The following is a 15,780-nucleotide window of genomic DNA, read 5'->3' as shown; positions in this document are numbered from 1 at the left end:
AAGTTGCAAGTCTTCAGATTCTTTGGGAATTCAAAATGTCTTTTAAGGCAAATTAGGCATTACATCTCACACAAGCGAAAACCTTTGATCCTTAGCATTATTAGAAAGTTGCTACTCTTTCGGGCAAGTGATATTCCTGAGGGTGTCCACTGCTTCTAGATCATTCTATTCAGCTGCATAAGCAATTCCTTTGACAGATGACTTTTTCCACAACACTAACATTATTTCAGCAGGAGCAGGTAGTGTTTGATGTGTTGCAATTTGTATTACATGTCCATCTCTGGACATTACCTCAGGAGGAGGGCTTAAGAGAAGGAGGAGCTATGGCCGAAGACATTTAATGACAGAATGAATGGAATTTCAAAGATCACTGTGCAGTCAGCCTTAAACACTAGATTGCACACCCCCAGCTTTCTTCACATTAATTTAAAAATCTTATAGCAAAATTCTCATAAAGTATATGCAATTTCATTTATTTTTAGTCACAAATCAGCATCTTCAAAATGATGAGGATTTTGACAGCTTGCAAAGTGGTGAAGACCCTGAAGACAGGTTTTGGCTTAAACAATGTGACTGCACACCATCCATGGAAATTTTCAAGACCTGGCATCAGGCTCCTTTCTGTCAAGGTATTATTCCCGTATTCATTGTTTCCAATAAGATTGTATGGGGTGTAGTTTATCATGAAGCAAAGGTGTCACTTACAAAGGAAAAACATAGTTCTGAACTACTAACTTACTAATTTTCACCCAACATAAAGAAGGATCACAATTCCTGTGAATATGTAAAAATGTAAGTGTTCTGTTTAGAAAACAAATTTTTCAAAAGGCTATCAGGTCTCTGCTTGTGCCCAGACACTATTGCTCACACTTTGGGTTCAAGCATGGAGTTGTTTATATGTACATGAGCCACATGGCTGTAGGTAGTGTGTTTAACCCCTATTCTGTGTTGGCTCACCGTAAAGTTTTCTGGGAAGAAATGTTGAGAGGAAAATATCTACATAATTTTGATATTTACAGATCATCATGTAGACAGTTCCTTTGCTTTTTCCTTTTCCCTCTTAGCTCTTCTTTTAGAAGGACAAATTTATTATATTTATTTTGCAGATTAAGACACTAAGGCAATTATCAGCTGATGAGCCTGTCTCTCTGAATGTGTCTGTAACTGAGGAGCAGGTTCAGGAAGAGAACATTAAGTGCTCTTCCCCCGCCCCCACCAGTGAGTTATGAAATTCCTGTAGGAACTTCTGTTCCTTCCTATACCTTTATGAAGACATTTATTTCCCAGAGAAATCTGAAATTACTACAAGGGAACTTTGCTACTGAAAATCATCTTTAGTGAATATAAAATTTAAGTAATCACAGTAGCTTTAAATATATTGCTTCTATAGTAGTAAGAGCTGTAAAAAGTGCAGTAGGAAAAAAAAAACCCCAAACAACCTCTAGCTGTTGATGTAAAAATAGGTTGTAATAGTTTTGAGTGTACTGCTTATACTTTGTGTGCTCAGTGAGTTGGCTAAAAATCCTCCAAATACTTCCCAGCTTCTATTGCTTAGATTGCTCAAGGAAGGATTCAGTATGATTTTAGCCCAAATGATATCTGCAGGGCTAAACAACACCCGTAGATTCTTGTGACCTCCACTGACTGGAGTGGGAAAGAAATAGGGGTGAATAAAAAGCAGAAAGAAGAGGGAGACAGAAAGAGAAAGGAGGTCTGAAGGAGTAGGGATGGTGGGGAGAGAGAGAGAAAGAAAAAGAGATCTCAAGATCTCAAGAGAAAGTATAAGATACTACCATTCTAAATTAAGAAACCCAGGAACAGCCATTTTCTTGGGTTCAGTTTAATTGTACCAAGAGAGCCAGAAAGGAGATATGTTCTAAACCATCATCAACGATAGAGTGACTACATGTAAGCTATGAGAGTGAGTATTTGGTTTCAGTTTAGGGTTAGTAATATCTCAAGGGTACTCCTATATCACTTCAGAGAGAATAACTAGTGATGAATTATATTACTTAAAGTTAGACATGTCTTTTAAGACTTTGAAGTTGTGTCCCTTGGAATATCTTTTTCTTCTCACAAAAATAGGTAGATAGAGTTAGGTGTATCTCCATCAGACATCAGAAACAAAGAAATTGAGTAACTACTTAAAATGGCATAGATGTGACTGATACTAGAAGCCAATTCTCCACTATCATAATAAGCACTCTATACAACCACAACTACAACAAAATAGTTTAATTACGTGGATGGTCCACTGTGAAAGTAGTTCTAGTTCATGGTGGCAAATCTGTTTTAAGGGTCTGCCAAAGTTCACAGCTAAGAATGACAAGTTTCTAGGAGGAATAAGCCATCATTTCACAGTGTAAAAGCCATTACTCATACTCAATCATTTCTGGCCAAAGTTTTGGAGGAATGCCAGGCATGAAAAATAGAAGTTCTTGAACTTCACAGTAGTGAATTACAATTCTATACAGCAATCTAAGGGAACTTGTGTTACTATTCACTTATTTTGAAACAGTCCTCTACCAACTTTTCTTCATGCCTTCACTTTTAAAACTCAATTCTCTTAGCAAGATATATTTAAACTTACTCTTTTTATATGAGTATCCTATTTAAAAGATAGTTAAAATCATTAGGGTATAGTTATATATGGTCAGTGAAGGGCAATGAGACTAGTCACTAAAGGTTAATAACATTATAGCCAGTTATAGATAGTAAATGGATTGTGGACGATACCCTGGGATCAGATATATAAGCACTGCAGTGTAAATGGGTTGCCTTTTCAATGTCTTTGGAGGTCACTTTCCCCTTGGTGAGGGACAAGGAGAGTGGGTTTGACGACAGCAGTGACGCACTTGTACTTTTATGTGGTCCTTCCTCATGCGTTTGTTTGTAGCTAATACTTATAGAGTGTACCTTGTTAATAGGCACAGTTATATTTCACGTATAAGGAAGAAGAAAGAATTTCAAGGTACTCTACATTTTAAAGGAATTTGATATCAAGGGTATAAATGATCAACCACCATAAAATATGAAATCTCTAGAGACAGTAATCTTTTTCTATTAGTATCTAAAATTTTCAGTGCTCATTATTACATTCAGCCAGTTGTACCTTGCAGTGGAAAACACACTGGATAGGAATAAAAGGACCTGGATTCTAACCTTTCTTATGCATTTTTCAATGCTCTGAACTTAGTCAAGTCACATATTCTCTCTGAACCCAAATTTTGTCATCCATAGTATGGAAACAGTTCTTGATTTACTCCAAGAATTGTGTGACCATCACACATGATCAGTGCTTAAAAATCTATAAAATACTTTAAAAGTAAAAATTATTCAGCAAGGTAGCAGGATACAAGATTAAGATACAGAAATTGGTTGCATTTCTTTGCAATAACAATGAAATATCAGAAAGGAAATGTAAACAAACAATTCCTTTTAAAATCACATCAAAAAAATAAAATACTTAGGAACAAACCTCACCAAGGAGGTGAAAGACCTATATACTGAGAACTACAAAATATTAATAATGGAAATTGAGTCATCCCTCAAAGAAATGGAAAGATATCCCCATGCTCTTGAATTGGAAGAATTAATATTTTAAAATGGCCATACTACCTAAAGCAATTTACAGATTTAATGCAATATGTATCAAAATACCCATGATATTTTTCACAGAACTAGAACAGATAATCCTAAAATTTATATGGCATCATAAAAATCCCAGAATTGCCAAAGCAATCCTGAGGAAAAAGAACAAAGCAGGAGGCATAAACCTCTCAGAGTTCAGACAATACTACAAAGCTACAGTAATCAAAACAATGTGATATTGGCACAAAAACAGACATATGGATCAATGGAACAGAAGAGAGAGCCCAGAAGTAAACCTACACACCTATGGACAATTAATCTTCGAGAAAGGAGGCAAGAATATACAATGGAGAAAAGACAGTCTCTTCAGCAAGTGGTATTGGGAAAGTTGGACAGCCACATGTAAATCAATGAAGCTAGAACACACCCTCACAGCATACATAAATATAAACTCAAAATGGCTTAAAGACTTAAATACAAGACAAGACACCATAAAACTTCTAGAAGAGAACATAGGCAAAACATTCTCTGACATAATCGTACTAAAGTTTTCTTAGGTCAGTCTCCCAAGACAATAGAAATAAAACCAAAAATAAACAAATGGGACCTAATCAATTTTATAAGCTTTCGCACAGTGAAGGAAACCATAAACAAAATGAAAAGACAACCTATGGACTGGGAGAAAATATATGCAAATGATGCAGCTGACAAGGGCTTGATTTCCAAAAAGTAAAAACTTGATACTTAAAAAACATTCAATTCTATACATTTTAGTAGAAGGACTTAATAGAAAGTTAGATCAGAGTTTCTTCATGTTTTTGTAGGCTATAAATTATTACAATGACAAGATATCTGATAAAAATTCTTAAATATCTTTGATGATTTTTTCACCTTTGCCTTAATAGCAAGCCTATCTCTAGGAAGATATTGCTTATAATGAATTAGACTCAAGGACTATGAAGCAGATATTTTTTTTCCACTATGTTGAATTCAATTCCAAAAGTTAGGATGTACATCTTACTATCCTATTTATTTATTTATTTAACAAATAAACATGAAACTTGTACCCTGGGAGTATACAGGGAGAATAATAAGTTGAAATAAATGGATAATAAGTGGATAGTCTCTGACTGCAGGAAACTTACAAATTAAAAAATTCTGAGTTCACAAGTCTTAGAAAGTCACTAAGACTAAATAGTTTTATTTTTACTTGCAAATGAATTTGGGAATGAAAGGTATTAAGTTGAAAAGGATAAGTTCCTTATGAATAGAAAAGGATTCAATAAGTACTGCTTCTAACATTAATCCACTCATTTATAAAAATGGTGACCTGTGTTACAATTAAGCCAGGAACCTAACATTCCAAGTGTCCTTCACTCTGGTACTTCAGATATGAATGAACCCCCAGAATCACTATTCCTTTTGAAACGTTTTCATTTTGTAAGATATTATATTCTGATTGTAACATAGAAATAGCTATTTAGCTCAACCTTTGAGGAGCTGTTGTCATTTGATTAGAAATTGGCAACTACAAAAACTCCTACAATTAGAATCATTTAATTATATTGTAGTAGCTTTAAAGACATTCATAGGAAATAAAATTCATTATTATATAGGAGCCTCTTTATACATATTAAAGGTGGGGGTAGGGGTAAATTTATTATGCATCTTCAAGACTAATTATTGTATTAGACTTTTACCACATATAGATACATTTATTTATTCATTTATTGGCTGTGTTGGGTCTTTGTTGCTGTGCATGGGCTTTCTCTAGTTGCGGTGAGCAGGGGCTTCTCTTTGTTGCGGTGTGTGGGCTTCTCATTGCAGAGGCTTCTCTTTGTGGCGTCGCACAGGCTCTAGGCACGCAGGCTCAGTAGTTGTGGCTTGCAGGCTCTAGAACGCAGGTTCAGTAGTTGTGGCGCACGGGCTTAGCTGCTCTGCGGCATGTGGGATCTTCCCGGACTAGGGCTTGAACCCATGTCCCCTGCACTGACAGGCGGATTCTTAACTACTGCGCCACCAGGGAAGTCCCTAGATACATTTTAAGGATGGATTTTATCCATGATAATCCAAATTTTTGAAATAATAAATTGTGTTCCAATCCCAAATGAAATGTTGTAGAATTAGTTCAGATGATTTAGCAACTTTACATATTTTTGCTGGACAATATTTCATTAACTGGGAGGGGGCCTCTCTTTTGAACATTCTTGTTTTATGTACTCTACCATTCATAACCTCCCTTTCTGAGGTATAGACTCATTTGTTTGTCATCAACAGTGTCTTGACATTTTGAGCTTCTTGCCATAAAACCCTTGAAAAAGCTATAGTCGGACAGGACCTAGACTGAGGTAGGCGAGTGGGATGTCTATTGTACAACATTGAAGGAGGCTCTCACTACCAGGCCCACGATGTGCCTCGTCTGATATTGTGCCTTGAGCACCTCACTCGCCTCACCCTGGTCCCAGCCCTGGGTCAGAAGCCAAGAATTCTGGCTGGGGAAATGCCAGGAGAACTGGCACTAGTCTTGGCGTCAGGCAACCCTCTCCTGTTGACGGCACCTTGCGTTTCTATTTGACCATGTGTGGCCAGACTTACTGATAGTTTAAATGCAAATTTAGATCCTACTGCTGTGGAAATAAAGAACATTCCTCTGCTTTCAGGTCTTCATTAGACTTCCTTCATATTTCTGACTAGTACCAAAGGTTGGAGGGTGTAGTAGAGAGTTTCCAAGATCTCTTGGGCAATGGTCATACCAGAGCTCACTTCAAGGCTTCTGGAATTTGCTATGCAAGACTGAATGTCCTTGATGTGACCAGTATTTCCTAGGGTCTTTTCAATGACTGAAGGTTGAAGAAAGCTACATGGGCCAAGGTCGGGCCTGGTGTTGGACTGCTCAGCCCTAGCAATCCCTATCTTACACTTGATTTCCTTCATCTGGTCCAAATGAGTTCAACTCATGAAAATATTTTCAAGGCTCCTCTCTTCTTTTTCTTTTTTTTTTAACTTAATAAATGCCACATACTGATCTTTTAAATTTCACAGGGAGGTTATTGGCTAATGTGAGGTTCTTATAAATGAATCAATAGAGTTGCTGTTATCACTAAGAATTTTACTGAATAAATTTCTTCTGTGATGTAGAACTAAACATAAGATGCATAATAACTTATAACCAAAAAGTAAATATTAGCTAACAGTATTGAAGATTCCTCCCAGATTCAGAACGATTTACCACATGGCAGATGCCCATTAAGTGCTTGTTAGTAAACCTATACTTTATACATGTATTTTGTGGTGGAATTTTTCTGAATGTTTTATTTATAATAAGAAACATAACTAGATTAAAAATTACTTATGAATCTGACTCATTTGTTTATAAATGTTCAGAACATAGAAGTATTCAAGTAAATTAACCGTGTAATTTTTTCCCCCAACATTGGTTTATGTTTAACCAAAGGCAGATGACTTAATATTAACTTAGGATGTTGTAAGGCTATTAACTTAAGATGTTGTAAGGCTTAATTGATTACTGCTGTTACAGTACTTTGAAATCCTGAAGTGTTAGGCATTGTAACTGCAGAGAAGTCTCATTAAATATTCTAGACATAGCAAATTGTGCTGTAATACTGAATCTTAAGTATCCATATTTTGAAAGTATTAACTCTAAGAATAAAAAATAAGATTTCATTTACCAATAAAGAACACTTCAAGATTTTAACTTTTTACCATATTATCTGTGCAATAATAAACTAAAATTCTGGCTGTTAAGGTTCCTACCTTCCAAAGGTTGGTTCAGATTTATTTTATTTCTTAAGAGGATGAGTACTGATGTCAACTAATAGCTGAGAAACCTCAGGTGCACCAGAAATCAAATATTTTATATAGCTTTAGGCCTGGGTGAAAATGGAGATAAACACATGGGGCTTCTATCTTTTCTGATATGCAAATAATTTACATAGACAGATGATTTAACAGCAATACAATCAGACTCCCAGAGTAAATAATTTTCATTTCCATTACTAGCTTAAGGGGATTATTGTAGCTATAATGTTTTATTCAAATCTTTTATGAAACTTATTGCTAAATTAGCTTAAGCTTTACCTCCAGAACATTTTGCTGGTGAATTCTCACACTCAGGGGAAGAAACAATGCTGTTCTTCCCATTTCATAGATGTGTAAGTGCTGTAGTTAATACAAGGACACATGGATGTCTGTTTCTGCACACAAAGCGAATATACATGTAGCAACTCTGGGTAGAATTTTAATTAGGCCTCAAACATCATCTGGATCTTTTAAATTTGGCATTTTGTTAGTGTGCTTATATGTATACCTGAAGCCATATTTGTTGTTTAACCTGGCTTCAGAATGATCTAAACAACTTCTCCTGCTGGATTTTATTTCTTACTCAAGAGCTCATATGCACTGTACTTTATCTCAATACAAAATAAATCAGATTTTTCTTTTCTTTTCCTTTCCTTTATTCCTTTTTCGATTCCATTTTGAGAACAGGTTGTTTAAATCAAAGAATCAGCGAGGATTCCTGCTTTATATGGACGTTAGTAATTCTATAAATACGATATTTTAGGGCAGTGCTGTTTTGTTGACATATTTCTTCCACTTCAACCAAAATATTGTCATGTGTTTGTAACAAAACAGGCTGTTTTTCAATTTCTTTCTTTCTTATATAGTCCTGTAAACTCCACATATACAAAAGTCTAATATGGTAGGTTACCTGGTGTGGGCTACTCCAGGAAGGGCAAGGCAGCTCTCTGCAACTGAGGTAGATCCTGAAGGAACTGACAGCTGGTGACCATCCACTGACCTCACTCCTTGCAGCAGGATGGCAGGTCCTTCCTGGAAGGGGACTGAGAAGAGCATCTCCATGTTTACAGCATCTTTGGTCCTGATAGTCTTGAGAGCTTGAAAATTCAAGGGCCTGGAATCAGAGTGAAGAGTTCTTAAAACCTGCTAGCTCTCTTCAGATTATAGGTTGTAATTAATGACTTGACGTTTTCACTCTGATGATTTACAGATTTACAGGTAAGTCATTCTTGGTTGACCTGGGCATGTTGCAGCTTATCTGTGGCAGTTTTGAATTAAAATTCTTATAAATAAATTTAAGTACAGTCTATGACTGAATTGCTTTTTATCCCCATTTTTAAAAGATTAGAAAACAGAAATAGAAGTAAGCTTAGAAAAAGAAAAAGAGGGGTAATATGTAAGTCAGTTTAGGCTGAAATTTTCTACGTAATGGCTCCATGGGAAGGACTACCGTAGAGTGATGGAGGGTTGTGGATTCCAAGCCACACTGATTGGGTTTAGAAACCACTACTCCTGCATTTACCAGTGAAATGATCTTGACTACTGTAAACCTCAGTTAGCTCAACTGTAAAATGGAAAGCTTAATTTAATCTACCTCAGTGGGGGGCGGGGGAGGGTTGTGAGGATTAGAGAAAAATCCATCAATAGCTAGAGAGGCAGTGCCTAGTACATTTATGTTAACTATTATTAATGATGTCTTAAGGAAGGGATCAGGGTGGGGTTTTCAGTGAGGGCAAAGTGCTCCCAAAACATATTTTTCCAACATAACTTCATGGTTTTATTTGAAGTAAGATACCTTTCTCAGAACAGTAGAAATTTCTCATTCAAATATATATACACAATTTATCTGTGCAACTGCATATAGACTTTAATAAGCATGGGTCACTATGTATGCAATCTTGTTAATGTCTTAATAGGGTCTCATTAAAGCAATGCCAAAGCAATGCCAAATGCCGAAGGGTAGAAATAGGACAGTGATAGGTCAATCTACTTCTATAAGGCATGCTTAAGAAATGTTAATGCTTTACTTTTTTCAAATATAAGGATTATTCCAGAATTAAAAAATAAAACAAAACAAAATGGGATGTGCTTTAACACATGAACTCAAACTAGAGAAAAATTGAAGTATACATGTTGTCCTTAGTTACTCTCCTCAAAATTAATTATACAAATATTTATTGAGTGTCAAGTATGCATCAGTACTATATGTAAACCTCAGTAACAATAACAATAGAAATATAGCAGCCTCAGGGTTTTTTTAGTGGGGGATAAAAATGGACTAATTATCAGTTGTAAACTATTTGGGAATTTGGCATAGAGTTGGAATATTATGAGACTGCATCAGTAAAGGAAAACAAACAAATTTGCTACTGACATACAGTAAAATTGGCAAGCACTTTAGATAAAAAGTAAAGAGAGGAAAGAGAATAATTGGGTTATGTATGCTGAATTCAATTTTCTTTCTTTTCCCCAGTGATGGAAGGTTAAATTTCTGTTAACATAAGATAATAAAATTTTACTTTATTGTGGTAAGAGCACTTAAGATGAGATCCACCCTCTTAACAAACTTTTAAGTGTACGATATATACAGTCTAACAAAAAGTACAATGCTGTATAGCAAATCACTAGCACTTATTCATGTTGAGAACAATTGAGATTTTATGTCCATTGGTTAGCAACTTCCTATTACCTCCTTCCCCTAGCCCCTGACAACTATAATTCTTCTCTCTGATTCTATGAGTTTGACCATTTTAGATATGTCAGATTAGTGAAATCGTGCAGTATTTGTCCTTCTATGATTGGCTTATTTCACTTAGCATAATACCCTCAAGGGCCATTCATGTTGTCATATATAGCAGGATTTCCTTCCTTTTTTAAGACTGAGTAATATTCCATTGTGTGTATGTGCCACATTTTCTTTATCCGTTCATCCATTGATAGACATTTAGTTTGTTTCACTATCTTGGCTATTGTGAAGAGTGCTGTGATGAACATTGGAGTGCTGATATCTCTTTGAGATCCTGATTTCAATTCTTTGGATAAATATCCAGAAGTAGGCTTCCTGGATCAGATAGTTCCAGTTTTAATTTTTTTGAGGAATTTACATACTGTTTTCCACAGTGGCTGTACCATTTTGTATTTCCATCAACAGTGGAATTATTTTTAATTAGAGTAGTAACTATTTAAGTAACTTTATTACCTAGCCTATAGGCCCAGATATGATTTGAAAGTTTCACTCCCAAGAAATGTTAGGAAAAGATGTCAAAGGGAGAGAGACTGTAACTCTAATATCTTACTATTAGAATTAATATCTGTGGGTTTGAAAGATTTGTAAGACTAACCACTACTAGAAAAATATTGAATTAGAAATCTATGTTTTAGAAAAGAGTTCAACCAAACATAAAACAATTAAGTTTAATTTTAAATGTGGTTACAAATAAATATTATATCAAGTATGAAATGAAAAAAATAAATGTTTAATATTTTAAGTATGAAAAGTAATAATGGGGAAGATGCATGTAAGGTAAGAGAGTATATACTTTTACTGTTTTCCGTTGTAATTTTCCCTCTTTCACTGAGTTCATTATTTAATCATTTAGCTGTACTCTGCTAAATAGTTAGTAGATTATCTAACTAAATTAACTTTACTAAGGTGTGAATAAAGCTTAATTATTATATAATGGCTTTATAAAAAGGAATTGCTGTACCGACTTACATCCCTACTTGGTGGACTATGAAAGAGAAAATACTATTAAAGTGGGTGTTCTTTATTCCCTTAACTAGTTTCCCAGGAAATAAACCACGTAGAATTAAATACAGCTATAAATTGCCCATTTCTTCTCATGTTTGTGAGCAAAGCCTAAGAGGAATAGTTAAAATACGACTGGAGTAAAGCAGGAGTGCAATTTGCAAGCCAGTTATGTCTCAGAGAAAGAAAAGTAGAATTATGCTGCATCTTTGCCACCTGATAGCCATTCATTCATTCATTCATTCATCCATTCATCCATTCATTCAACCAATCAGTATTTGCTAGGTATCTACTACAGGTAGGATTCTAGGAGTGATAATTAATCACACCTCCTTCTCAGCCTCTAAATTTAGAATCAACAAGACATAGAATTCAAAGAGATAGAGATCTGAATATCAGCTTGATTACTGTTAAAGATATTTGGAAAACAGGGTCTAGATCTGCAACCAAATGGACTTCTTAGAAATCCCCATTCCCTGAGTCAAATGTATTTGCTCACAACTGCAAATCTCCCACCTTGATGTGCACCTGAAAACAGACTTCTTTGAAAAGACTGTTGAGAAGAGTTGAGCCAGTCTTGCTCAGTTCTATTTCCCAAAGTCACCCATCATACCTGTTACTCTCCCTTGTGGACCCGGGGTTAAATGATCTTTCCAAAATCCCTGAAAGTTAACTTCATGGGCCAAAGTATGAATTCAGAGAGATGCAAAGTGGTTTCCCCAATCACCCACTAAGTGCCAGATGCTGTGTTATGTGCTAGTGATACTGTGTTGGACACAGAAGGCAGGGTCTCTCTCCTTGATGTTGTCTGGTGTTGACTATGATCTTATTGGAGAAATTAGTCAAATAGTTGGGTATACGGCAGTAAATTCTAAGAGCCAATTTTACTTAACCTTAAATTTAGAAGTGACGAATCCTTCAATACCTGTTTAGTTAGTGTACAAAGATGATCAGCTTGAGTTCCTAGCAAGAGGTAGAATTGGGATATGTGGAAAGAAGAGAGGGCAGGAATGAGGTGTCAGGACCTGGGTATATCTGAGTCATTATGCCTAGTGATCTTCAAGGTTTGTTTTTCTGACAAAGTCTCCAAAGACATCTGCAGAACTGACCTTTAATATACAACAATTGATCAAGAGTATAAAACCAAAAACCCAAACTAAGCAAACAAAGAAGCAAACCCAAAACGAGTGAAATCTGTATTTCAACAGGCAGGGTATGGGAGGGAAAGAGAAACCCAGATGGTGAAAGGTGGAAGAGATTATCAAAAGTGCTGTCTCCAGCCCAACCTCATTCATACCCCCTTTCCTTCCCTTACACAGAGCACGATTTCAAACAGTTCCTAATGGATAGGGCTACATATAGATTGGAATAATGGGGCCAGGGTAGAGGAAGTGATTGCCATAGTGTATGAATATTCTTTTCCCCTAAAGCATCTGCTCTTCTCAGTGCTTTTCTCCAGAAGTCTGCCCTCTTTATACTTAAAATAATTCCTCCCCGGTTGGATAGAAAATTATACTCTACTCTTATGTGGAAATGTCTTTCTAAACTGGTTTGCAATTTAGATTATGAATATATAAGCAAATTTGGGCAATAGTTATTTAGGGAATAGTGAGATATATATACATATATATAATGGATAGTTATTTTATCTTTCAAAATCTATGATCTAAGCATTTGCCAAACCCAATGCGCTTGATCTTATTGAAATAAGATTTCCAGATAGAAGCTTAATGTTTCCACTGCCCCTTGTGGTAAGGTTTCCCTTATTATCTTTATTGGACTATGTATATTTGGGTTGATAAGTTACATTGAGTGAAGGATTTATTTACATTTGATTAATGAAAGCAGTTTAAATATCTCTTAACTTCTAAGTTGAAGACTAGTACGATGGAACTCGAAATTTCTTTGTTATATTTCAGCATTTTGTGTCTATTTGGTTGAGTCAATATGAATAAAAGATAGCAACATCAACATATAACTAGTCCTTTGACTCTGAGGCACTTAGATCTAAAATTAGGTAATGAACTAAAAGTTAAATTTTTCTAATTGGCTATGATCTTGAGAGTTGAAGAATATTCTTATAACTTCATATGCACTTAAATAGTGATGAAGAATTAGACTATAATGAAAATGAGTACCCAGTTAAAATTAAGCCACTAAGTGGATCCTGTCACACATGGAATTTAATTTACATGAAGGTTTTACTGAGAAAAGTTATTGGAATATTAGTAAGAGACCCAGAGGGGAAAAAGTGAAATGAAGAGCTGTAAGGACATATTAAAAGAATTGAGACTGCTTATTCCAGATCAGGGAAAAAAATAAAACAAAGAAAAAAAACCCAAAGTAGTCATCTGCCAATAAGGCTTGTATACATATTCATATTTCGGAAAGAGAAAAGTTCTCTGTGTCTCGTGAGAGCAAACTGAACAAAATCTTTCTCAATTCCACTAAGAGAGAGTCAGATTAAACTCACCTTAGAATTTATTGCTTGCTTGTATTGCCCTGTAGTGATTGACCTAGAGAGAGGCAGCAGCTAGTTAGACTCAAATTTCAAGTTGAACTGGGTGAATAATAGTCCATGCTTATTCAACTAATTTTGACGATTAAAAAGTTAATAGCTTTCACTGTTCAAAATAACTTTTGATCTCTTTGAATTTGACTTAGACCTGTCACATGAATTTGCTATGGCAAAAATATGTGAGAATAATATGAGAAATGTAAAATGTTTTTTCTGCGAAATTCATTTGTATAAGCTATTCTAAAACTAAGTAGAAGAATACAGCATTTTCTTTCCATACTCCTATATTTTAGAATACACTGGGTAAGGAGAGCTTTCTCGTTTTTTCTATATTTTCAAAGTGAAAAAGGGACTGAAACAGTTTGTTATGTTAATTCAAGCACTGTCATCCTCTTTCATGTGAAATCCCTAGGAAATTGATATGAATGATCCTTTTGTTTTGAATTACCATGATACTTGTTTTAACTCTGCATAAGATGTATTTGAACACTCACATGCAGCATACTCAGTATGCATATCCTGGGCTAACCATCCACTAACCTTTCTCCCTCAATGTCGCACACATCTCTTTCCCACCATAATATCTCCACATTGACTACACTTAAGGTATTGTAGAAAGGCACTGTTAAATAGTGAAAAGGCAACTCAAAACAGATATTTGCTATTTTAAAATATATATCTAGAATAAACTAAAAACCGAATGGATAATTATGTCTTTCAGTATTTTTAAAATAGTATTTTATTTCTTTATTTTTTAATTTTATTTATTTTTGGCTGCTTTGAGTCTTCCTTGCTGCACGTGGGCTTTCTCCAGTTGTGGTGAGCAGGGACTACTCTTCATTGTGGAACACAAGCTCTAGTCACGTGGGCTTCGGTAGTTGTGGCGGGTGGACTCAGTTATTGCGGCACGTGGGCTTCAGTAGTTGTGGCACGTGGGCTTCAGTAGTTGTGGCACATGGGCTTCAGTAGTTGTGGCACACAGGCTCTAGAGTACAGGCTCAGTGATTGTGATGCACGGGCTCAGTTGCTTCACGGCATGTGAGACCTTCCCAGATCAGGGATCTAACCTGTGTCCCCTGCATTGGCAGGCGGCTTCTTAACCACTGCACCACTAGGGAAGTCCCAGTATTTTTCTTTAGATTGTCACTTAGTGATGCTTTATTAATCCAACAAAAATTAAATGACTACCTACTCTGTACCAGGCACTGATGTTGGCCCTGGAGACAGGCACATCAGTGAACAAAGCAAACCCAAATACTCTGCCCACATAAAGCTCACTTTCTAGTGGGACAAGACAGATGTTTTAAATAAGACACTGGATGATATGTTAGAAGGCAATAAGTGCTGTGAAGAAAGAGTAGACTAAGTACATAGGGTGCTGAGGGGTATATTGTAATTTTATTTATTTCCACTATTTTTCAGATTCTATTCCTGTATAGTTCATTACAGAGTATTCAGTAGAGTTCCCTGCACTATACAGTAGTTTCTCATTAGTTATCTATTTTATATTTAGTATAATATATCTAGTATAATCTGCCAATTTATCCCTCCCCCCCTTTCTCCCCCTGGTAATCATAAGTTTGTTTTCTACATCTGTGATTCTATTTCTGTTTTGTAGATAGGTTCATTTGTATCTTTTTTTTCTTTTTTAGATTCCACTTATAAGTGATATATGATATTTGTCTTTGTCTGACTTACTTCATTCAGTATGACAATCTCTAGGTCCATCCATGTTGCTGTAAATGGCATTATTTCGTTCTTTTTTATGACTGAGTAATATTCCATTGTATATATGTACCACATCTTAATCCATTCCTGTTGATGGACATTTAGGAATATTGCAATTTTAAATAGGTTTTGCCAAGAAGATGGATGACATTTGAGTAAAGACTTGAAGGAATCTTTAAACTTTAGATTCAAAATTTGATGCGTTTCTCTCTTAAAATTTTAACTTTATTACTGAAATCATGAATGGGAAGGAAAGGGTGAATTATTTTTTTAAAGAGAAATCTCTGAAAGGAAAGGATATTTTATTTATCTTTGTGTTTCTAGGTGTTTCAAAGATAATCTTCTTGAGGTTCCTCTATTTTACCATCCAAGCACA

General features: G+C 35.4%; 1 protein-coding gene across 1 annotated transcript in view; it reads left to right on the top strand.

Moving 5' to 3' along the window:
• Positions 1 to 367: 367 nt before the first annotated feature.
• The window catches only part of CPS1 (carbamoyl-phosphate synthase 1), a 142,165-nt gene continuing 126,752 nt past the window's right edge, over positions 368 to 15,780 (top strand). Inside the window, exon 1 of the mRNA XM_027122405.1 lies at positions 368 to 629. Coding sequence (XP_026978206.1) covers positions 504 to 629 — 126 coding nt within the window. The 5' untranslated portion in view covers positions 368 to 503. The remainder of the gene's footprint in view (positions 630 to 15,780) is intronic.

This window comes from Aethalodelphis obliquidens, unplaced genomic scaffold (assembly GCF_003676395.1).
Source record: "Aethalodelphis obliquidens isolate GAN/ISIS:26980383/991018 unplaced genomic scaffold, ASM367639v1 scaffold2, whole genome shotgun sequence".
In the NCBI taxonomy this organism is placed as follows: Eukaryota; Metazoa; Chordata; class Mammalia; order Artiodactyla; family Delphinidae; genus Aethalodelphis; species Aethalodelphis obliquidens.
This window is presented reverse-complemented; position numbering and strand designations above follow the sequence as displayed.